The sequence below is a fragment of the Amblyomma americanum genome, chromosome 5 (assembly GCF_052857255.1).
Source record: "Amblyomma americanum isolate KBUSLIRL-KWMA chromosome 5, ASM5285725v1, whole genome shotgun sequence".
Taxonomy (NCBI): Eukaryota; Metazoa; Arthropoda; class Arachnida; order Ixodida; family Ixodidae; genus Amblyomma; species Amblyomma americanum.
This window is the reverse complement of record NC_135501.1, coordinates 86,073,517-86,097,173: the sequence shown is the minus strand read 5'-3', so window position 1 is coordinate 86,097,173 and position 23,657 is coordinate 86,073,517. Positions and strand designations below refer to the sequence as shown.

General features: G+C 49.6%; 1 protein-coding gene across 1 annotated transcript; it reads right to left on the bottom strand.

Annotated features, from left to right (window-relative positions):
• Positions 1-8,021: 8,021 nt before the first annotated feature.
• On the bottom strand, positions 8,022-10,945 carry LOC144134855 (uncharacterized). Its single transcript, XM_077667666.1, has 3 exons — positions 10,793-10,945; positions 9,353-10,607; positions 8,022-8,443 (listed from the first exon to the last, which is right to left on the bottom strand). The coding sequence occupies exons 1-3, from the start codon at positions 10,943-10,945 to the stop codon at positions 8,022-8,024; spliced, it is 1,830 nt and encodes a 609-aa protein (XP_077523792.1).
• Positions 10,946-23,657: the final 12,712 nt, after the last annotated feature.

The following is a 23,657-nucleotide window of genomic DNA, read 5'->3' as shown; positions in this document are numbered from 1 at the left end:
ACGTAGCACAGAAAGCGGTAGGCTGCTCTGATTGAGGCAAATGATTAGCAGGGGCCGAGGGATTCAATATGCGCAAAGGGCTTAAAAAGTACCACGCTAGGGTTCGCGATCGGCTCCTGTTATTTTCCCCAGGAACCACGGAACTTTTCGTGTGACCCCACCGAAACCGTCACTATCACCTCCCCAACATCGAGAGGAACCTGCTGGTCCTGGTCCTGAGAAGGTAGGCCCGAAACTGGCTGTTCTATGACAATTTTTCATCATTGCCACGCCGCGGAACGCTATGGCGACCACTACTCAACGCGGCTACGATCCCACTACAATGGCGTGGGCTGAAGTCGACATTGAACAACCCGAAGACAGGTCTCCACCCATTGAAGATGAAGGACTCTTTACGCTGATTTCCATGCGCAAGCGGACCCAGCGTTCCAAGACATCCAAGGACGGTACCACGATGCGTCGCTCAATCAAACACAGGCAGCTGGGCTCAACGGCCGCCTCTTCTCCGGCAGCGATCGCGCTGCGCTGCCGCTGGATAACAAGGATGCTTTATGCCGCCTGAAAGAGACGCCGAAAATGAGCTCAGAAGATATAATCGTAGTCCTCAAGCCAAGGCAAACCATGAACCTCAAGGAAATTTTCCAGCACGGCGAGTTGGAAGCGGCTATTGCCCAGTACGTTGGAGGAGACGCTGGCGTCGCGCTTAGCATATGGCCCGTCTGGACCCACAACCTCGTCGTTTGTGGGACCCAACACATCGAAGCAGCCAATAAGCTGACTAAAGACTTTGACCTCAATACCGGAGCGGACTGCCATCCATTTCGGGGCCACGTAAAGCTTAATGGTGAGGTGTGCCGAGGTGTGATCAGGGTGCGGGCTGATGAGACGATGGCTTCCCTCAAGAACAAGGTGAAGTGGCGCGACGGTGAGATAGCCTTTGTGCGCAAACTGGGAAAATCAAATATAGCGGTGCTCACCTTTGTGGGCCGCAAGAGGTGCCGCGCTACGTGCACTACAATTGTGAATGCACGCTTGTGCGAGAATACAAACGGACGAACCCGACCGCGGCGGCTGCGTTTTTATGGAGGAGAAACGCTAGGGCGCCCTTGTGCTGTGCGATGTCAGTGCACGTTAAAGATCCCCAGGTGGCCGAAATTATTCCGGAGCCCTCCACTACGGCACCTCTTCCTTCTTTCACTCCCTCTTTTATCCCTTCCCTTACGGCGCGGTTCAGGTGTCCAACGACATATGAGACCGATACTGCGCCATTTCCTTTCCACAAAAAAAACAATTATTATTATTATTCCTGCATGCTTCCGCTGCGGGACCATCGGCCACCGAGTTGACAACTGCCACACCCGGACATCAGAAGATGTGGATTTTGCGGGCAACATGTGGGCACCTCCAAGCAGGGTCTTAACGAACATGACTGTGCCCCATGCTGCATGATCTGCGGGCAAGCCCACCTGACTGGCTCCGCTGACTGCAAGGGTAAGTTTAGGCTTCTCCAGCGATCGAGACCGCTAGCCCAGCAGCACCAAGGGGAGCAACCAAACAAGTCAAGCAAGTCCCCTGGGAACAAGACGGGCAAGTCCGGCCAAGCGGCTGGGAAACAAGGCAGCAGGAAACAACCACATCCCGCTTCCAAAAAGGCGAAATTTGGGACCGGTGACAAGCCGAAGGCTTTCCAAGACGGGGATTTTCCCCCCTTGGCAACAGCCCAACTTCTACACCAAAGGTAAGCAGCTGGGCGGGCGTCGCCTCTATTACCTCTCCCTCCCCTTCCCCCCTCGAACTTGAGCTGAGAACTTGAGCGTTTCTCCAAAACCAGAGCGCGCAGTTAGAATCCACCCGCCGCGGTGGCTCAGCGGTTAGGGTGCCCGAATACTGATCCGGAGTTCCCGGGTTCGAACCCGACCGCGGCGGCTGCGTTTTTATGGAGGAAAAACGCTAAGGCGCCCGTGTGCTGTGCGATGTCAGTGCACGTTAAAGATCCCCAGGTGGTCGAAATTATTCCGGAGCCCTCCGCTACGGGACCTCATTCTTCCTTTCTTCTTTCACTCCCTCCTTTATCCCTTCTCTTACGGCACGGTTCAGGTGTCCAACGATATATGAGACAGATACTGCGCCATTTCCTTTCCCCCGCAAAAAAACAATTATTACAACCAATTATTAGAATCCAAATTGAACGCACTATAAAACGCTAGGGCAGAGCCACCACCATCGGAAACAATGGAGGACGCTGATGAATCGGCGTCTGAGTGCTCGAGCGTCGCTCCGTTGTCAGGTGCTCCGCTCACTGCAAATCTGGAACGCCGCATGACGGCTATTGAGCAAAATGTGGCTGATCACATGACCCAACTGCCAGCGATTATTACTCAAGTCATCCAAACACAAATGCAGCAGCTGGTAACAACCATTACTCAGCAATTGACTGTGTCCGTTACGCAGCAAGTCACACAAAACATTAAAGCCTGGATACAGGCTAACCCAAAATTGCTTAGGTGGGCAGGACCCGCAAGGGAAGTAGGCCGTCCATCCAAAATTTTCCGCGAAACTATTGAGGAAGAAAATCAGGATAACCCCCTCGCTACCATGCAGGGCACCAGCGCAGTGGGTGGGGTGAGCCAGCCGGCCTCTAGCCTTCATCATGGCTCAGGGCACTAAGAGGACATCTCGTGAAATAAAACAGGAACCTTTGGCCATCATACAATAGAATTGTAGAGGCTGTCGCGACCGCGCGAAACGAGCACACCTACGCCTTTACCTTGAAATATTGAACTTTCATGCCGCCATTGTCGCGCTTCAAGAACCTGGGGCATCGGCCAATATTTCTGGATACAACACTTTTCAGAGGGACCCATCCACCTGTATTCTTGTACATAAGTCGTACACAGCACAGGAGGTAGACCTCGACATAGAGATAACATTCTCTTACACTATGGTCACCGTGTTACCTCTGCGACGCTCTGACCCCCCTGTACACATATTGAACATATACTGTCCGCCCAAGCTCAAACATATTACTTTCCCAGATATCTTCAGCAGGGCACTGAAGATAGCGGGTCGGGACCCATTTTTCATTGTGGGAGATTTCAATGCCCCCAGCCAATTATGGGGCTACAAAAAGGGGAGGCGCGAGGTAGAAAGCTATCGGAGCTTATCTCTACGCTAGGCATCACCCTCCAGACCGACCCAGCGCATCCCACACGAATGGGAAACTCTGTGACTCGGGACACGTGTCCTGATCTCACACTTTCCAAACACATCCAGCACGTGGAATGGAACAACACGGAAGAGACGCTAGGCAGTGACCACTGCATCATTAACTCACTTGTTCACACGCGGCCCCTCAAAAAGCCCCTCACACAAGCTCGACTCCCAGACTGGCAGGCTTTCAGAAAGTCCATGCCCTCAGGCAACCTGATTAAAGATGGATACGATCAGTGGGTCCAAACACTTATGACAACACTCAAGCAACACGAAACACAGATACAGACCACGGAAGACTGCCCAGCAGTAGACAACCATCTATTACATATCTGGGAAGCCCGCCGCAGCCTAACCGAACGTTGGAAAAGACAGAAGAATAACAGAATACTCAAGAAGCGCATCCTAGATCTCACTCACTGAGCAGCTCAGTATGCCTCGCAGCTTGCTGACGCCAACTGGATAGATCGCTGTAGTACGGCTGCCAGACAGATGTCCGGCAAGAACACTTGGAGGCTTTTCCGCAGCCTTATAGACCCCGCGCTGACCCGGGGCGAAACACAGCGCCAATTACAACGAGCACTCCATAATTTCAAGGGCAGCAAAACACAACTTGCAGAGACACTCAGGGACAAGTATCTCTGCTGCAAACAGGACCCTCGCGGTCAGGAGTATCTTTACGCAGGCAAAGATATGCCTGATTTGGACCAACCAGAATACGCAAAATGCATTTCAAATCCAACAACGAGGACGTGATGGACAAAATTGGAAAGGCAAACCCGCCTCTCTCCCGTGGTTGTCCAAGAACAGCACGAGCCAAAAGCTCGGTCCTGCCTGATCAGAAAACGAAAAAGAACTGTAGTCGGCACCCACCTCATGACGCACAGGGGTGGTTTAAAAATGTGGCAAAGGTACCAGAAGGCACAAAGAACGACCGAGTGAACCAGGTAGCGCCTCTCAAGCAGAGGCAGGTCAAATGTCTGCGCCCTCCGCACACGAGCTGTAATGACCTGTAAAACCACATACCATCCCATATTCCCGCACAGTCGTAGGTCACGCCTAAAATGCGGATCTGCGCACGCCACGGCAAAGGTATCACATATGTAATCCCTCCCAGAGGAGACCCCACTAAAAGTAAGGCATCTTCGAATAATTAAGAGCAGCCCCCGAGAAGGAGGCATACTCAAGAAAAACGTTTAAAGCTTTGAGCAGGCTGCGTTCATCAGCTCAGTAGAGTGTGGTGTCATCTGCATAAGCAGTGACGGGTACTGCTTCACTGCCTGGCAACGCCAGACCTCTAATAAGAGAGTGGTGACTGACTGCCAGGAGGAAAGGCTCTAATGCTAAGACAAACAAAAAGGGGGAGAGCGGACAACCTTGACGGACGCCGCGGCCAACATCAAATGCGGTACTTTCCCAGCCATCGAGGAACAGAGTGCTTGAAATGTCTCTGTACATCTATTATTGTGAAGCACGAAATAAGGTGGGAAACCGAATGCTCATGCTCTAAAAAGTCGAACGCCATCTCTTGATCGAGGCAAACAAGAAGACCCTGTGCGCGCTTCCGTAGAAGATACTCTAGGATATCTCGCGCCACGGAAGATAAGCTATGTATTTCACGACCCGGGATGGAGCAAATCTGATGGCAGGAAATGAGGGACGGGAGTAGACACCCTAGAGAGTGAACAAATTGTTTTGGTAATACTTTATAATCTGAATTTAGTAAGGCAATAAGCCACCAATCTCCCCGACATTTGAGAAAGAGACTTTGCAGGAATCAATACAATGCGGCCTCTTTTAAATGATTTGGGGAAGACATGCCGGTGAAATTGAGGTTTAACACTTGCGAGAAAATGGGTTCTGCAATATGCCAGACTTGTAAATAGAACTCCACAGGAAGACCACATGGTTCAGGCGTTGAGCCTCGTTTTAATAAATCTAACGCCTCCTTGATTTCACCTGGTGTTGGCGCAGCCATAAAGCCATCATGAAGTTCAGTGGTAACCTGCTGCAAGTCTGCAAAAAATGGGTGTTCGGAAACGTAATTGCGATCGACCAGGAGCAACTGAGCAATATCCCGGAAATGAACAAAAACGCACCAAAATTGCTGCCAACTGGCTGGGCGACAGCCCTGGCGGAAGATTTAAACGCAGGGGCACCTTGAGGGCACAACAGCTCCTGGCATGCAAACAGAAGCACCTTAGGATGAGCAGTTGGACGGCGTCGACAACGCCATGACGCCGCTGTCAAAAAGGATCATCGTAAAAGACGCTGGAGACGACCCGAGTGCTCCTCTTTCTATGCGCACATAAGCGACCAAGGCGACGGAGTGCGCTGAGCTACACGCAGCTTCGCCGTCGCTAAACTAACCTCAGCTGAGACGCGAGCCCTAAGGCCTTGACCAGAAGCGATGCAATGGTGACGCCACTGCTCCTTCTTACGGTGCCAGTCACCAGGCACGGCCCCAACAACCGAAAAATGCCAGGCCCACGTCAGTACTTCTCTCGTGCTGGCGTTGTGAAAGATGCGCACATCAAAACGCCATGGTCTGTGAGGAGACACTGCAGCCGCCGAAACCCCGAGTGAGAAAGAGAAGGGGAGATGGTCTGATATGAATACCGGCGAGGATGACAGCGTCATTACGTTAGCAGCACACACTGTGTTCAGAACGCCCGTCGGTACATACGCTCTGTCTATCCTGCTCGATGACAATCTGCAACGCCAAGTCCCTACAAAGGCACCATAATACAGGAGCTCATAAGCGTCTGTGAGCAAAAACTGGTTGACTAGGCGGCGCAACTTGCATTCCATCCTGGCCTGCCCCTACAACTACCTGGGACCTGCACATCGGCGAACGTATCGAGCACGCAGTTAAAATCGCCCAACATCACAACGTTATGTCCTCCAAGAAAATACACATCTAGATGTTTAAAGAATGAGTTTACCAAAATATAATGCGCAAGTGCATATATGAAAATAATTGTTGCAGCTTAGGACGGATGACCGCGGATGGATTAACAAACAATGCCCTATGTTACGCCTTGACTTCGCAGCCAGCGTCCAAATCTGCAGCGAATCAACTAGAAAGGCATGCTAAGCTAGTTGCAAAATATAACCGATGCTTAATACAAGCTGCACGCATCACACAGAACTGAAAGAATGGAAGCTGTTTGTTAACTTTTGAATGGCAATTGCGCAGTCAACCTCAGGCTGTGGATTAGCTCAGATAATCCAGGATATACAGAGGGAAAGCAGTCGGCGTTCATTGTGTTCATTGGCGTTGGCTGTTACAACGTCCTCGACACGACACCGATGATTTTGAGGAAAGGAAGCGCGCATAACTGTCTCTCTCGGTGAATGAAGGCCTCAATCGCGCTTTAAGCTGTATGGCTGCGGTTAGAGAGAGAGAGAGATGTGGGCGGCAGGCATGCTGCACTGCAGGAATATGTTTCAGCGTTCATCGGGCCACCAACCTCTAACCAACCATTAACTGCCACCTGCCAAGTTGGGCACGCTGTTTATCCAGTGTGGGGAACGCACTCCATGCTACAGACGCCATGCCGCGTCGACTTTCCCGATACACCATAGCTTTCGCTCTCTAACCAGGTTCAGCTCAAGTAAAACCAGATATAATTTTTACAGCGAAGCTGTAGACCTGTACCGTCCAAAGAAATTTTCGTGCCGTCGTCGTCGTCAGTGAAAAACCCCAGGGGTGGAAAAAGTGAGCTACAGTTTGTAAATCGTACATCATACTGATCATAAAGGTGTAATATAAAAATATAAAATATAAATAAAAATAAAAATTAGAAATAAATAAAAATAGACAATAAAAATACAGCCCAGAAATCGTGCATCATACTTATCTTAAAGCAGCCGTGATAAAAAAGGAAAAGAACTATATTTAATATAATGACAAATTGGCAGCGGCTCGGCTCGGCTATGCCAGGATATACGAAGCGAAAGCTAAGGCATAGCATGGTTAGCCTTGGTTAATCTTGATTGCAAGTCCAGGTTAACCTGGTTCTTTAGCTATGTTGTTATCGCATTAATGACGACCCAACTGCGGTTGCGGCGCACGCGAGTTCTCCTTTTTATACCTTCGACATATTATCAGGCTTGCGACGCAGCTGGCGAAGAGTGCGGAGGCGATGGCAACGACGAGGAACGTGTTGTGACGTCATACTAAACTGCGGCGACGGCGAGCCGGGCCAACACCACCTAGACTTTTTAAGGCCTCTCCACGTTTGCGTGACGTCACCGCACTGCGACGGCCCAGTAGGTTCGGCTTCCGCGCTCGCACGCATTTCGCGCATTTAAAAGTGGTGATTATGTCTCTCGAAAAGAAAATTACTTTTTTTAAATCGTGTTTTGCTTGCCCCCACCCTAACCGAATGTTTTTTTTTTGTTCTGGTTTCTTTGAAAGTATAAGCAGTTACATTTTAGCAGACTTTTACTGACTTTATATCATAGCGCGCATTTGTGAAGATACGTTCGTAATATTTTTTTTTATTGAAAATGAACAAAGCAGAGGACTTTCACAAGTCGTATTTTATTTTCAGATGGGAAACAGGATCAGTAGAAGTAGGAGGTAATGAAACTGTTTCAGCACTGAATCATAAGATGCAGTAAGTGAAGCCAACAACAGAAAAGCTGTAAACAGAAAGCAAACAAAAGAAAATATGCAGAATACATAATAATACAACGCACAAACTGGTTTCGAAACTAAAAAACAAACAAAAACAGTCACAAGCACACAGAGTAGTCAATTCTTCAATGTCTTCAATTTTCTCTTTTTTTCTTTTGCAGCCTTTTCAACTATTAAGTTGATCTTTTTTTCTTTTACAAAGGTTATTTAGAAGCGTGTTTGCTGCTGCACTTAGGACATAGTGCATTACCAACTGTGGAGTGCGCCCATTCTCACACACATCAATGTCACTGCCGTCGTTTAACACATCATGTGTGAGTGCCAAGAGAGCCTCCTTTTGATTTGGTAGTGCATGAAACTGTGTCGCATGCTGTTCGCTTCTCAGTTTGTCAAGAACTATCACAGCAGTAAGAACAGCATTTACTATTGCAGGCTGTGGAAACTTGAGACTACCACGAGCCATGGCCTTGATTAACTCCCCACCTTCTACTTCAATTTCATCTTCTAGCATTAAATTTTCTTTGCAAGTCATGCATGACAGCTTTTTGAACGCAGCGTGGGCACAATAGCCAGCAACGTAAGTGGTTGCTGGGAGATTTGGCGCCTTCGCATAATCGTCGTCCGTTACCTCAATGTCAAACACTTCAAGTACTGCATCGTTTACTGCCACCGCATCTGTTGCAGCCTCAAACTCTGGGAGCTCCAGAATGTTCTGCAGACGAAGCTTTTGTTCCGACTCATAGACTTGTCTTATGGAAAAGTGGTATTGCGCACCGGAGAGTTGGCGGTATTTGCCAAACCTCTCTTCCAAGCAATCAGTCTGAAACTTTCCTAAAAGTACATACTCGAAGTTTATTTCATCTAGGCAATACCTAGGCACCTTTACCAAGGTGTCTGTCGTGAGTCGGAGCGCACTGTGAGTCTCTCTTGTAAGTATGCATGTGTCAAATTTGAGAGACTGCCACAGATTTAGTCACTCCACTATACTTAACAGAAACTGGATCTGTGGACTTGACGCTGATGTAATCGGTGACTGCAGCTCATCACGAAGTCGAGTACCCTTGTTGCATGTCTTTACATTTACAATGTTCCACCACTTTGTTATTGTTTCAAGTAACTGTGCAGTACCAGACACATGATCTAGCTCAAGTCTGGGCCCACATGCTCGCAGAGCTGCTGCCGTAGATGGGCTGAAAATCCTTAGCGCAAGCTTGACATTCTGTCGCTCAATATTCGATGGGTTCAGAGATTTAGACGAAAGTGTTGGTGCTGATTTAATCAGCTGACCCTGTTCTTTCGAGTGAAGTTCTCGAAGTGTTTTAAATGAAGATGTAAGTATAGGTGGCTTTATATTAGGTCCTGTGGGGCTAGGAAAGAACATGCATGTTCCAGCATTTCGCTGATTGATCCAGTTATTCCTGACGCATTTTATTAAGTGTACAGGATCAATCAGAAAAAAGAGAGGACATTTAGAGTCTGCAGGGTGTGGATACACACTCTGAAGTTTGCAGGGGGCCCCAAAAAGTGACATTGTTTTCCGGTTGATTGAGTTATTGTCAGCTATGACTGCGATTATACGCAACCCAACATGCTCTAGCTGAGTAATGATGCTATGCAGAATAGTGTGAAGCTGCTGTGCGTTCATGCGCTCTACTGGCAGTATGTGCACAACATTCTTCTGACGCGAAAGCAAGCTTTGCATCATAAAAACATGGGCTGTTTTTGCTGCATTAGGGCTATTTGTAGCCGCACCAACAATTACTCCTCCCTTATAATCAAAATACGGCTGCAGGTGAATTTCGTCCATCATGAGTACAACAATTTTTTCATGCTCCGTCATTGCTGCGACAAGCTTCTTTGCATACGATAGGAAAGAAGTGCCTTGCTGTTCAGCTGCCGGGCTTACGCTGTAGGAGTTACATATACGACGTATTGTAGATTGATGGGGTAATCTAAGGTTTCCGGAACTGTGAAGGAACCTATAAGCATGCGGAGAAACTGTAAATAAAATGCTTGAGAATACCAGCAACTCTGCAGAATACCGGGATGACCTGCTATGCTTGACAAGAAGAAGAGAAACTTGCTCTTTCAAAAAACTAACTGCATTGGGTTGTTCAACATCTGCCAGTTCACAATTTAAGGCATCTTTAAGCAGGGAAAGTGCCAACTTAAGCAAGCCATCAATTTTTTCTTCATGCTTAGACAACAATTTTCCGTGAAACGACTCTACAGCATCCAGCAGACCTATCAAGCAACGGATATCATGTACTGTGTGAGGGATGGTATCTATGCCATCAATTGTAGTCAGCTGCACATTTCGGTAATGAACTTTCACCGTGAGGTTCTCTAAGACCGTGACTGACGACAAAACACGAGGGACGTCATCAACAGCAAGATTGAGAAAAAGGACGCAGGCAGGTCGAGAAATAACATTCCAAAAATCAGAAAGCTTGATTTGAGGAAGGCACTCCAGTAGAACTTGGAAAGTGTCAATCTTGTTCTTTGCTTCTTCCTCCTCGTGTGTCTGGAGTGACATGGCGATGGCATCTCGTAAAGAAGCTGCTTCAAGACGCATTCTCTTTTCAGTCGGTGCTTCTCGGGACGTAGTGGCGGGCGCAGAAAGGTACGCGGGACAGTTCGGGAATACACTGAGACGAGCGATCTTCAATTTTGCCTCGACGACTTTGCCCGTTTTTGAGTCCACATACTTAGAAGTCCGAATGTCTGATTCTTTAAAGTGCCGCTCACAGACCTGCAAAGCCCAGCGCAGATAAGGTTAGCATATTTAAGATGATTAATTCTATGGGTTCAATAGCAATTAGCGCAGTGAAATATTTCAAATTTAGAATATTTCCAGCTCGCCCACTAGGCCATGTTGTAGCGCATTATGTACACACAGCTACGTCGCGGAATAAATATCACGCTTTTTCGACTTACCACTGTGCGCTTTCCGGGTTCGAAATCAACACGTGGAATGGCTTTCAACCATTGCCTCCTTCTGTCAGCATCAGCTGGGAAAGTGAAGACGCGCACACTCTTTTCTCCATCGTAATTCCCGCGGCAGCCGGGAACACAACATTGTCCTGGCATTTTAGCAAATGGCTCAGGAACTGTCACACGCGCACAGCACTTTCACATACGTTTCCCAGGATTGCGCTTCGAGTATTCACAGCCCGCAAGGAAGCTTCAGCAAATGACACAGAAATAAAGAACGGCGGAGGAACAGCATGTAACACACGACACGTGCAGCACATGTTCAAACACGACGGTAGTGATGTTTACAGCAATCGCGATGTCTCCTTTCAAATGAATGCTTTCAACAATTTACTAGAAAAACTGCACAAAGTAAGCTTTTAAAAGATTGAACAGTTTCCAGAAATGCGAACGAAGATTGTTACATTGAACCAGATATCTTTCACGTCTTTTAAAACGGTGAAATTCATTATCTTCAATTTGCTATACGCAAATACGCCTCGGAGTACTCCGCACTTCAACAATTTGAAACAGCGCGGGAGGAGAACGGCGGCAGCGGCCGCCAGGAGGTGCTGCCGCAGCGGTCGGCAGTGGCTGCTTCCGCGTTGTAGTGCGGTGACGTCACGCGTCGGAGGAGAAATCGTGGAGAGGCCTTAAATGTCTAGGTGGTGTTGGCCGTGCGGTGTGATGTCATGCAAGATGGCGCGGCGAGCGCACAAAGCACAGTAACCATCTGACATATCTTGGTGGACACCCGAACCGCGCAGTAAAGGAACGGATAAAGGAGCGAGCGAAAGAATAATTGGTTTTTGAGAAAATGAAATGGCGCAGTATCTGTCTCATATATCGTTGGACACCTGAGCCGCGCCGTAACGGAAGCGATAAAGGAGGGAGTAAAAGAAGAAAGGAAGAGAGAGGTGCCGAGCGCAGAGCTCCGGAATAATTTCAATTACTTCGGGATCTTTAACGTGCACTGACATTGCACAGCACACGGACGCCTTAGAGTTTTGCTTCCATAAAACGCAGTCTTCGCTGTCGGGTTCGAACCCGAAAACTGCGGATCAGTAACCGAGCGTCCTAACCACTGAGCCACCGCGGCGGGTGGAAAGAAAACTGAAAATTGAAAGTTGCATTTTGAGAAACGCTTGGCGCTGTGCAGCGGCGGAGAACCCGTAAGTCGGTGCTACTACTGGTGCATGCGCAGTTGTGACTAGGGAGCGAGAGAGAGAAATGGGCAGTGTGTCGTCACTTCTCCTCGCGCATGCGCAGCACGGCTTTCCAGGAACCATGCGAAACTTCTCAACCTGCGGCCAGTAAAGCCTTTGCTTTAAAATAAACAAACTTCAGCTGCCAAACCGGGAGGCGACCGCGTATTGCAGCGTTGCCAAGGGGTCCACGGAACGCCATCGCCGTTCGGCGCGATGTTTTGTTCGCTGGACAATTTAAAGAAATGACGTCTGTCGCACAAAGATTGGTGGACACTCTAACTGCGCCGTAAGGGATGGAAAAAGAAATGAACATTGATTTTAAGTTAGGAAAATGACGCCTTCCTCACATATCTTGGTAGACACCCAGATGTCGCCGCAAGGGAACTAATATTTCCGACGCGCGGCGCCGACAATTACAAGGGCAAGAGAGACAACTTTATTTCCACAGGTGTCAGCAATTAGGGCATGTAGGTCCTGTGTGGCCCCCAGGTGAGGACGACGTCCTGGGGCGATGTCCTGAGACCACGTGCAATTGACTGCAATTTGAGTGGCCTTGTCTGGCTGGGTGAGGATGTGGTCCCAGCTTTAAGCAGAAGGAGCTGGCAGGAGGGCCTGTGAGGTGGTTTATTTTCGCATCCACAGAGGATGTACGCCTAAGCGGTGGGTTCTCCATGCTTGCAATTTGAGCATGTCAGGTCATATTCATCTCTAGTAATTAGTCATAACCTGGAGTGGCTCAAAACTGAGTGCGTCTGCAGTCTGCGCTGCAGTGTGGCTTGCGGTCTATCGAGATCCGGGTAGGGAGGTGGGAAACTGGCGTCTCTTCTCTTTATGAAAACTGGTGATATCGGCAAAATTCTGGGGGGCTTCAGCAAGGGCTCCTGGATGCGTGAAGCCGGCCGCGAGGATTGTTAATCCTCGGGCAAGTCGGTCGGTCCCTTCGTTTCCAGAGTTTCCCGCATGGGTGGGTCTCCAGATTAGGTTAATTTTGCATTCAGGCGTGCAGCCGCCCAGGATGCGTGCGGCAGGAAGACAGATGCAGCCTGCCGAGTAATTTGGGATTTCTCGTTTCGAGTCACTAAGGGCTGTTCGCGTACAGCAGTCAGCGATGGCCAGCGCTATGACTGTCTCTTCCTCTGCGATGGGGAGGGGCCGCGCACCGTGGGAGCGTAGATAAGAGTAGATTGTGGTGTGGTTACACAGACCACGTAGGTTGTTGAATCTTGCCTTGCCGCGTCCACGTATGTTGAGTGTTCGTCGGCAGGATAGATATCGTCCAGTGCTCGAGCTTTGTGCTGAGGGCACTCGTCGTGTCGTACCACGGAGCATGTTCCTTGGTAGCGATTTGAAAGCGAGACAGCTATGTAGGCCTTTAGGGAGGGGGCTGTGGGGTGGGGATCGCCGAACTGGTTTCACGTTCAGCCGGTCGAGTATAAGACGGTCGTGCTTGGTCCTGGAGAGTCGATGAATTTGGGCTGTCTTGTGTGCCTTTGGAAATTTCGTAAGAGTGTGGCAGATATCAAGTTGGAGGAGGTGTTTTGCGCTGTCGTATTGCGCTGTCGTATTGTGGGGTATACTACAAGGCAGGGCGAAGTGGGCGTCAATCATCGTCTGCTGCAGGCGCACTTTTCGCGCTGTCAAATTGACGGGCCATTGAAAAAACATTCTCAGCAGCGCTATTCTTGGCGCCCGGCTGGTGAATATAAGTGATTGTGAAGGGCATAAGAACGTACAGGTGGTACGTATGACAACAGAAGCGCTCGACTTGCGAGTTTAGAGGAAATAGATGCATACTAGAAATGGCCGATTACTGAAATCTGCTTGGGTGGAACAATGGAACGAAGGAACGGTGGAACAATGTCACGTGTAACACGTCACATGCACACATTTTGGAGTGAAGTTAAATTGAAGTTTCAGAATTTTTACGATGTACCGTCATTGCTAATAATGGCTGCATTTCGCGGCCATAATTTCACCCGGCCAAAGATACCCGAATTTTGCAAAGGAGTGAATGCAACGCTGATTTATACGACATTATGTCGCCGCAGTTGAACAGGTATTTGTTTGAAGCCAAAACTAAGCTTATAAAGGTCTTGTTTTGTTTGCAGGATGCAATGAAACGGCGAGATAAGGGCACATGTGAAATAAGCAAGGGATCAGAGCGTTATTAGCCAAAGCTCAATTGTGCAGCCGCATCGGGGCGCTAACTGCTCTCCGGTTGCAAGCCCTTCGCTCGCCGTGAGAAATCATCGATCCGTGCTGTTAATGTAGCGTGGTAATGGCGGCGCCGGTGTTGGGTTTTCATGGTTTTGATGAGTTTTGGTGGTCGTTGAATATATAGGTCGTTCGTTAAACCGTAAAGCTGCGAGAGGGGAGCGACTTTCGATAGCACCACGAAGCTTTTGAGTTTTCTCTGACTAGACAGCTCTTCTGTGTAATCATCTGACGAGGCGTATGATGTGGTGGCTATGCAAGGATGCATTGCGGTAAGAGGAAGTGCCGAACTGTCAAGCTCGGAGGTGCGATCGCCAGCAGTGAAAGCCGCTGATCGAATGGGCTTTGCGCGCGTGATGAGTGGAGCACTTGATAGGTTTTCGCGCGGCCCAGCAACAAACCCCTGGAATGTGTCGAGCTTCTCGACGAGACATCCATGTGCACTGGCGCACTATCTAATCACAGCGGTGTCAGCAAGACAGCGTAAACGTATGTCGGAAAAGGTACAACAACAGGCCTCCAACATCAGTGAGGTAAAGAAAACGAAAGCTATATCGGTGACAGCTTGTGCAGCATCATTATCATTCCTTTTGCATGCAGGCTGAAAATGACTTCAAAGCAGACAAATGAGTATGTGCAGCACCAGTCGTAAGTGTGAAAAAAAATTGCGTGAAAGCTTAAGCGAATACTATAGCCTGGCTGAAGCATTACTAACGGAGCATATTGCCACGAAGCTTGCTTTTTGTCTGATCTTCTTATCGCGGCAGGCACGCCGCATTCTCAATTTTCTGGGACGCGAGACGTGACCAGAGTTATCTCGATTTTTCCTAGCCTCGCGCAAGTGTGCCTACTATGTTCTGGAACTTTCCTTGCCGCCTTTAAAATCGAGCACGTCTAAGAGCGGCGGGCATTCTGTTAGTCGACGACCGCCGAGCACGTTCGCTGCTATCGCCGCCGCTGAGTTTTCAGAGCTGTTCTTAGTGGGCGTAAGCCAGCCTATTAAAGTATTCTCTTACGAGCTGCTCTGTGCCTTCCTCAAGACCGGACCCCAGTCGGTGCTACGTGACCCCGGCGGAGTTCCCGTCACCACCCCGTGACAATATAAAGGTAATTTCGCTACCTAAGCTGAATTTTTCATAGCAACGTTACAGTATCAGTTAAATAGCAGTCAAGTGGAAATGACCGCAGGAGGCCGAAAAATATTTTTTCTGTAATTATTTCTGTAATTACAAGCGGAAAACAAAAATATATGGGTCTTGTACATTTTTTACAGGTGTGCTGTTGCTGCCGGCGAAGGTGCCAGCACACAAGATGTCTGTGTGGGATCCATCTGTGACCCATTTGTGTAGAAAATCTCATTAAGCTGTACTGCCCGCATGGAAATCATCAAACTGATAAGCACGTGCTTGTGTGTTGTGGTAGGCATGAAGGGTTAATGTGTTTACTAGGAGTAAGATTGCATACAGCTAGTGATATCTGACAGCATTTATGCATAGTTTATTGAGCAAGGAAGGACAGTGTAAATAGAACTGCATATCAAAATAACGTAAAGGAATCATGGCTATGGTTTTCACATGACAGCAGAGATAGCTGTGGGTGAAACACAGTACTGTTCTGTGGCTTTGTATTTTTGCTTGTGACCACAATGCCACAAAGCAGCTTCCTTTTGATCGGTGCAAAATGCAAATGGATGCATATACTAAAAAACTGAAGGTTGTCATAAACACTTGAACTTGTGCCCTTCCCTGCAACATATTTTGTAGTGGTGTCTTTTACTAAGTATAAAAAGACTCTAATATGAATTTATCTGTGGCCATAAATTGGATTATCTGCAACCAAATATCTGTAGCAATTATGGAAACAGTTCATTTTGCTACTAATGATTGGTTTTGCACTGAGCATATATCACAATCATACGTGAAACTAGACTGCAGCTGGATTTGCAGCTTCAACAATTTCACATATTTGGAAACGCAATGTCTAGCTTGTTCGAAGATTTCACTTTACAACATTACCTTGCAGGTGATGGTGTACGTCAAATGCAGATGTGGCGGACCACTCTCACCTTGGGATCTCGTGCTCGAAAGCCGTGATGCCATATCCATCTTCGCTCACGTTTCGGCTGGACTGGTTACCTATATGGGTGGCCATACCAGGCTCCTGAATGATTACATGAGCTGCCTGCAAAGATGGCAAGTGATGCACAGCATGGTCAAGAGCTCTCTTCGAATATCAACACAGCTTGCATTGTGTAATCGAACGAATTCATGCACACTCATCTGCAAGATCATGACACCGCCGGCGAGTGGTGATAATAGCAGGAGCATCAACATCTACAAGGAGGAGGACACAGCACTATATAGTTTCTACCTGACAGACAGGAAGTGTATGATCTGTTGCGCGTGGGAATCACACTCACAGCATCGCTTTCACATGTAGCTATGCCACAAGCAATCAATGAGCTTTTCCCTCTTTTAAGTTTGACAGTATACTGCTAAGAAGCTGGTGAAGTCTTCTTCAATTTGGTTCTCTTCCATAAACGCGACTCTATTTTTGACTTTCAATTCTTTAGTGGTATACGCATGACAACATAGATTGGTTTCAAGGCAGAAACTATTTTATGCTCATGACGCGCCAGCAGGGATATTCGCAGAAACGTGTCACACTATAGCTGTCGATCAAAAGTGGTAGAGGTGTCCACCAAGATTTCGAGGTGTGGTCACGGTCCTTCCCTCAAAAACCTTTCCTTTCCTCAAAACACATGCTTTTACATTCCTCCACGCAAGCAGGAAAGTGTCCTCACAGTTAAATAATGTTTAGGTAATTAGAAAAACTAGTGCTTAGTACCTGCGGTTAAGCCTACTGCGCATTTATGTTACGTCATTGAGTGGCGCCACCATCATTCGGGATTGCGCTTCCCAGGCAATCTTGCCAGACGCCTCCTGAATGCCGATCTGGAAGGATGCCGCCTAAACGCTCTCCTGTGTCTCCAGCAATCAAGCGTGCGCGTGCTAATGGGTAGGTGCTCTGAAGCGAATAATTGTGTAGTCTTTAACATCTTCAGCACACATCAGCGACACAAGCAGCAACACTGTACTAAAGGCTTTCGCCTCACCACACTTTAGGTCGCAAAGTGCCACCCTGGGTTTTTCTCGGGGGCTGCAGTTCTTTCTTGTGTCAGGGAGTGTCCCAAGTGCCTTTCGCCTACCGTCGGCCAACTTGCTGAGTGTGTAATTCAACACACGCTTTGGTGATTTTGAAGCAATGTCGTTCCTTGTAGTGCTTCCTTACGAGTTCTGCTTGTACACAACGCATATTTTATTTGGTGCTTCTGTGAAAGACAGCAAGGCACGAAAATGTTTTCCTTCCAGCATCACAGTGTAAACTGAACGTGCTTTAACTAGTGCTTTTCTTTTTGCTTTGGTGTTTGTGGAGAGCCAGCACTTCACAACATGCTGAACATACAGCATGATCGCTTCATCTGCAGTCATTCGCACCATCTCTTCAAGGCGCAACACAGCTTGTGTTGCACCGTTTGTGTAGTAATATTGCAACATGCTTTGCTTCATGGCATTTGGTTGCCTCTGTGTGCTTGCTTTTGACTGCCTCTTTCACATGCTGCATGTGCTTATCCAGCAATGACCTCTTCTTCTTGAGGAAAAAAGCCAGGCCATTGGTTCATGGGGATCTTCGAGATGAAAATGCAAGGCTTGTTCAGAGTTTCGGCAGGCTACCCATTGCCATCTTCGGAGTGAAATTTGTACCCCTGACGAAAACCTACCAATTTTACATTGATGCAGTTGAACCTAACTGGAAGTGTAAATTATGCAGCTGGACGTAACTTGAATAGTAAAGCTCCAAATGGAATGTCGCAGCTGGAAGGATATAAAAAAGCGCATGCGAAAAATATTTTCCCGTTACTTTCAACCGGAGTGAACGTAGCACACCTAGCCTGATTCATATTTGTAAGGTACGGATCTACCAAATTACATAGTCTTTTAAAACTGTTGTAAATGAATATCTCGCTCCAAGGAAGAAATGCGCGGTGCATGCGTTTTCGCATTTCATTCCGGCCTGACTCCAGGAAAAGGTGATCATTATGTACCTGAGAGACCTGAATAATTACATGTCTTAATAATAAAACTTAACCAGTCAACTTTTTTTTCTAAATTGTGGGTGTAGGGGGAAGTATGTTTATATTGCAAGATTTAAAACAGTCAACATCAAAGGTGATCTACGTTTTTAAATTTCCTCAATTGGTGAGGCAGTTCGAAATGTCGAACGTTCTCATTTCAAGGCTCATTGTGTCCGCTTTTCCGCGTAGTGATTTATAAAATGGCTGCGCTGTCTGTTGCGTTACCACCTATACCAAGGCACCTTCTTGTGCATCATCAAATATCGACATGGCATTTCTATTTGATGCATTGCCAATGCGTTCGAAATCGTTTTATAAATATTGTCACGCGTGAATGCGTGAGATCACTGATCACAAGAGACAGCGGCCGGCTTCGACAAACGTCTTGACCACAGCTCCAGATCGCTTCTTATTCTTCTTCCTCCTCTTTTTGAGGTGGCGCGTGCTTCAGTTCAGCGCTAAGCGAAGATGCGGAGTGATACTGGCCCCCCGGAAAGAGCGATCATCATACTGATGTCTAACTTGTGTGTTTAAAAAAAAGTTCACTAGGGGAAGCATTATGTGCGCGCCAAAGTCCAGCTCTTCCGCTACCGCTAATAGTAATTAAGGCCTGAGACGGACAACGTGTACTACCTCAGGTATCAGGGATCACCGAGACTTCTGAAAGCTGTCAGGAACGACGACATAGTTGAGGTCTCCAATTGACCTGATCACTTTTTAGTGCCCAAAATACCGGCAGAGAAGCTTTTCGCTGAGTCCGCGCCGGCGATTTGGAAACCAGACGCACACACGGTCTCCCGATGTGTACCGAGCATCACGGCATCGGATGTTGTAGTCTTGGGGATCTCGGCATTGTTGGTGGAGAATCCGCACTCTGGCCAGCTGACGAGCCTCTTCAGCGAGGTGCAGGAAGGTGTGAAGATGCGCATTCGGATCGATGTCGTTCACATGCGGTAACATTGTGTCCAGCATTGTGGCCAGGTCACGGCAGTAAATGAAATGGAACGGTGACATGTTTGTCGTTTCCTCTACGGCCGTGTTCTATGCGAAGGTGACGTATCGGAGCACTTCATCCCAAGTTCTGTGCTGAGTATCGACATACATTGACAGCATGTCACTTAGGCTTTTGTTTAACAGTTCCGCTAAACTGTTTGCTTATCGCCAGCCGGTGATATAATGGGTACAAGCTTCCCCTGGTCTGGTGCTCGAAATAATCAGGGTGAAAAGCCTGGGAAATAGGCCTTTGATCTGATCTTGTGGAAACGAAAAATATCTTATGAAAATACACTATTCCCCGCTGTGGTGGCTCAGTGGTTAGGGCGCTCGACTACTTATCCGGATTTCCCGGGTTCGAACCCGACCGCGGCGGCTGCGTTTTTATGGAGGAAAAACGCTAAGGCGCCCGTGTGCTGTGCGATGTCAGTGCACGTTAAAGATCCCCAGATGGTCGAAATTATTCCGGAGCCCTCCACTACGGACCTATTTGTTCCTCACTTCTTTCATTCCCTCCTTTATCCCATCCCTTAAGGTGCGGTTCAGGTGTCCAACGATATATGAGACAGATACTGCGCCATTTCCTTTCCACCAAAAACCAATTATTATTCTTAATATTATTATTATTAACACTATTTTGGCGCAGATCCTCTTTCGGCATAAAAATTCACTATCTTCAGTATCATGTAACGTCTTCTTTGCTTTAATGGTACCAGGGTTTCTTTCACGCACACAAATGTATGTGCGGTAATTTTTGTGTTAGTTACCCATCAATATACTGCTCGGCCCAAAACAGCCTCTCTTCACCACATAAGAATACATTACATCGCCGGGAAAGAAGTATTTCACTACAAGAAAGTAACCTTCGCCGAAAAAATAAACGAAAACAGCGTTCTTAGATAACCACAGAAAAAGCCGCCGAATTAAAAAAAAAATGTGTCGGTAGCTCAATCTGGTTGACCCAGGATATAAGGATTGAAACGCAACCGTTGTCGGTGCAGAGACGTTGGCAGCATCCGCTGCCCTTTTCCTCTTGAGATACCCTTGTTGCCTGTGTCGTTGCTTCTCCAGGCGTGCCCTCGCCCGTCGCCTCGGAAGGTCCATGTGATGCGCCGTTCACCGCGGCGGAATTGAACAATGCGCTGCAGCGCTGACGCCGCCGCTCGGCGCCCGGACCGGACGGGGTGACATACCAAATGCTGCGAAACCTGGATGCGCAGCAACGACAGATCCTCCTGCAGCAGATCAATTTGGTGTGAGAACGCGGGGAGCTACCGGAGGATTGGCGAACCGCGGTCGTTTGTCCCATCCGAAAGGCAGGGCGCCCACCTACGGAGCTGGGCGGATACCGGCCAGTGGCATTAACATCGGCGGCAGGTAAGCTCATGTAGTATATGGCGTTGCAGCGTCTGAACGAGCGGGCTGCGGAGGCTGATTTGTTTGACGAGCGGCAGACGGGTTTCCGTGGGATGCGGTGCACGGCTGATTCTATATCGGACGTTGTTACAGCGCTGGAGCATGCCAGGGCAGCAGGACAGGTTGCGCTGCTGCTGCTACTGGACGTCTCGGGCGCTTTTGACAACGTTCACCGCGCACCAATTCTCGCGGTGCTTGAGGGGGCCGGTGTGAGCGGGCGCCTTTTGCGATACGTTCATGGCTTCCTCAGCGGGCGCACCATGCGCGTACGAGTTGGGGGTTAGCTCTCCAAGCCTCGACCGGTCGACATGGGCGTGCCGCAGGGCTCTGTCCTATTACCATTTCTGTTTAATGTGGCCATGTCGGTGGTGCCGGCCTCCCTCCCACGAGCGGGCGACACCATGTGTACATGTCCATATATGCAGACGACATAGCTCTGTGGTGCCGGGGACCACCGGGTGAGGCGTTCCGCGTGCGGGGGTGCCTTCAGGGAGCCCTGACCGCAATCGATGCCAGCTTGCGCGGCCTTGGTCTGTCGCTGAGCGCGGACAAATCGGTGGCCATGGCCTGCGTTTCGCGCTCGCGCGTGCACCTTGCGCCACTGTCACTGGACGGGACTCCGATTCCTTGGCGTAAATCGGTGCGGTACCTTGGCCTGGACATTGACTGGCGCCTTTCCTTCCGCCCCGCGGTGACCAAGGCCTGTCTGCAGATGAAGAGGATCACCGCCGCCGTGCACAAGCTCACCGCCCGAGGCCAGGGCATCTCCCAGCAAGCCGCGCTGCGTCTATACAATGCCGCAGCTTTGGGGGCGGTGCTCTATGCGCTGCCGCTCGTCACGGTGCGCAAGCCGTGCTGGAAGAAGCTCGAGCTTCAGCACCGCAAGTCCCTGCGCGTGTGCCTAGGCCTGCCCAAAAACTCGCAGTGCGCCGCAACGTTGGCCGAGGCAGGAGCGTGGCCCCTTGAGCTCCAAGCAGCGCGCAGGGCACTGAATCACATCGACCGGCTTCACCGCGCACCGGACGGCGGCTCGCTGCTGCAGCGTATGCGCTCGCACCCGCGCTCACGAATGGGCGCGGCGCTGCTCGAGTATGAGCAATTGACCCAAGGCCCACCCCCCTACGGCTCCTGCAAGCCCTGGCCTGCTGCCTCGGAGGTACAGCGAGAGATCGTCGGCATCGCGGGAAAGCGGAGCACACCCCTCTGCGCTGTGCAGCAGCTGGCCAGAGCCGTCATACACGAGGAGCTCCAGGACCATCTCCTCGTGTACACCGACGGCTCAGTGGCCCGCGACAGCTGCTCCCTTGCTGCGGCGGCCACCATCCCCGCCCTGCGACTGCACAGCCAGCAACACGCAACCTTCCTGGGCTCCTCCACCACGGCGGAGTTGATGGGGATCCGGCTCGGGCTGGACCTGCTGCTCACCCTCGGCCCTCCGCCGCCCAGGAGTGCTCTGCTGTGCGACTCTCGCGCCGCCCTCAGCCGCCTGCAATCTAACGGCCGCGGTACCCCACTAGTGCGGGAAATTCGCTCGCGCATCGAGCGCCTCGCGCAGAGAGGTTGTGCCGTGCGTGCACAGTGGGTGCCCGGTCACTGCGGCATCGCCGGCAACGAAGAAGCTGACGACCTCGCGACCGCTGCACACCAACTACCTGCCAGCGATCTGCCCCTTGCGCTGGAGGACGTGCGTGCGGCCATTCACGACCATCTCCGAAAGCAGCACCCCGACCCACGCATCGCGGGAGGTGAGCGCATCGACAGTGTCACCGGCTGTCGCGCACTTACACGGTCACAACGTGCAATGATCCTCCGCGCGCGCATTGGCTGCGTGTGGCCCGGGGAACGACGGGTGCGTCACGGAATCGCGACGAGTGACGTGTGTGACGGATGTGGTGCAGTGGAAAGACTAGAACATCTGCTCCTTCGCTGCTCCGCGTTCGCCGATGCTCGTCGCGATATGCTCGCGGCCTATAGGGCGCAGGGCATACTACCAGACTCCATCAAGACGCTATTGTGACCGCAGGGCAGTGCGCGCACTCGTGAGCGAACTTTGGTGAGCCTCTGTGCATTCCTCGAACACACGGGCTTGACGTCCCATCTGTTCTCCGTCAGGTAGTTACACGCAGTGACCGAATGCTCCGCGAGTTCTACCTTGAACGATTAATAACTGGACGGCCCACTCCAGTTGTAACCTACACAGTGCTGTGCGCGTGTGTGATTTAATTCCTCTAAAATGAACTAATCACGCGCACAACCTGGACACATTTCTTATTGTGTAAATAGTTTGTACATATTATTCTCTCTCTGTCCTCTATTCCTGTCCCCTCACCTCTTTCATTTCATTTCTCCATTCTGCCTGCTGTCCTTTATTTCCGCTGCCCCAGCTCAGGTGCTTCAGTATCGATGGCAGATGCCGGGGCTAGCAAAAATCTTGTCCTTCCTTTTTACTATTATTTTTATTAAAACCACTACCACCACCACCACCAGGCGTGCCTTCAGTTCTTCGTCGGTTTCACCAACTCCACGAGCACCCTTTCGTGAGTTATCTCTAGTAAACGCGGCTTCCTGACGCTCTCTGTCGTAGGGATCGCTAGAAGCAGCCCGGCGCCTCTAATGCTCTTTGGAAGAACTCGTCTTGGTGGCCGGTTCTGGCTCCACGTCTGCGGTGTCTATGCGGCGAGCGCTGGCCTAGGAGTAAGCGGTGTTGTTGAAAACTTTAATTGTCCAACAGAGAAAGACCACACCGCCTTGGCCGCTCTGTCTCACCCCCTTTACAGGGGAGAAGACTTAGGAGCGGCCCAGCCGCACGGGATGGTCGCATTCGATGCTGGCCGGGTTGGTTTCGCCGGCGGCCTCTTCTGCC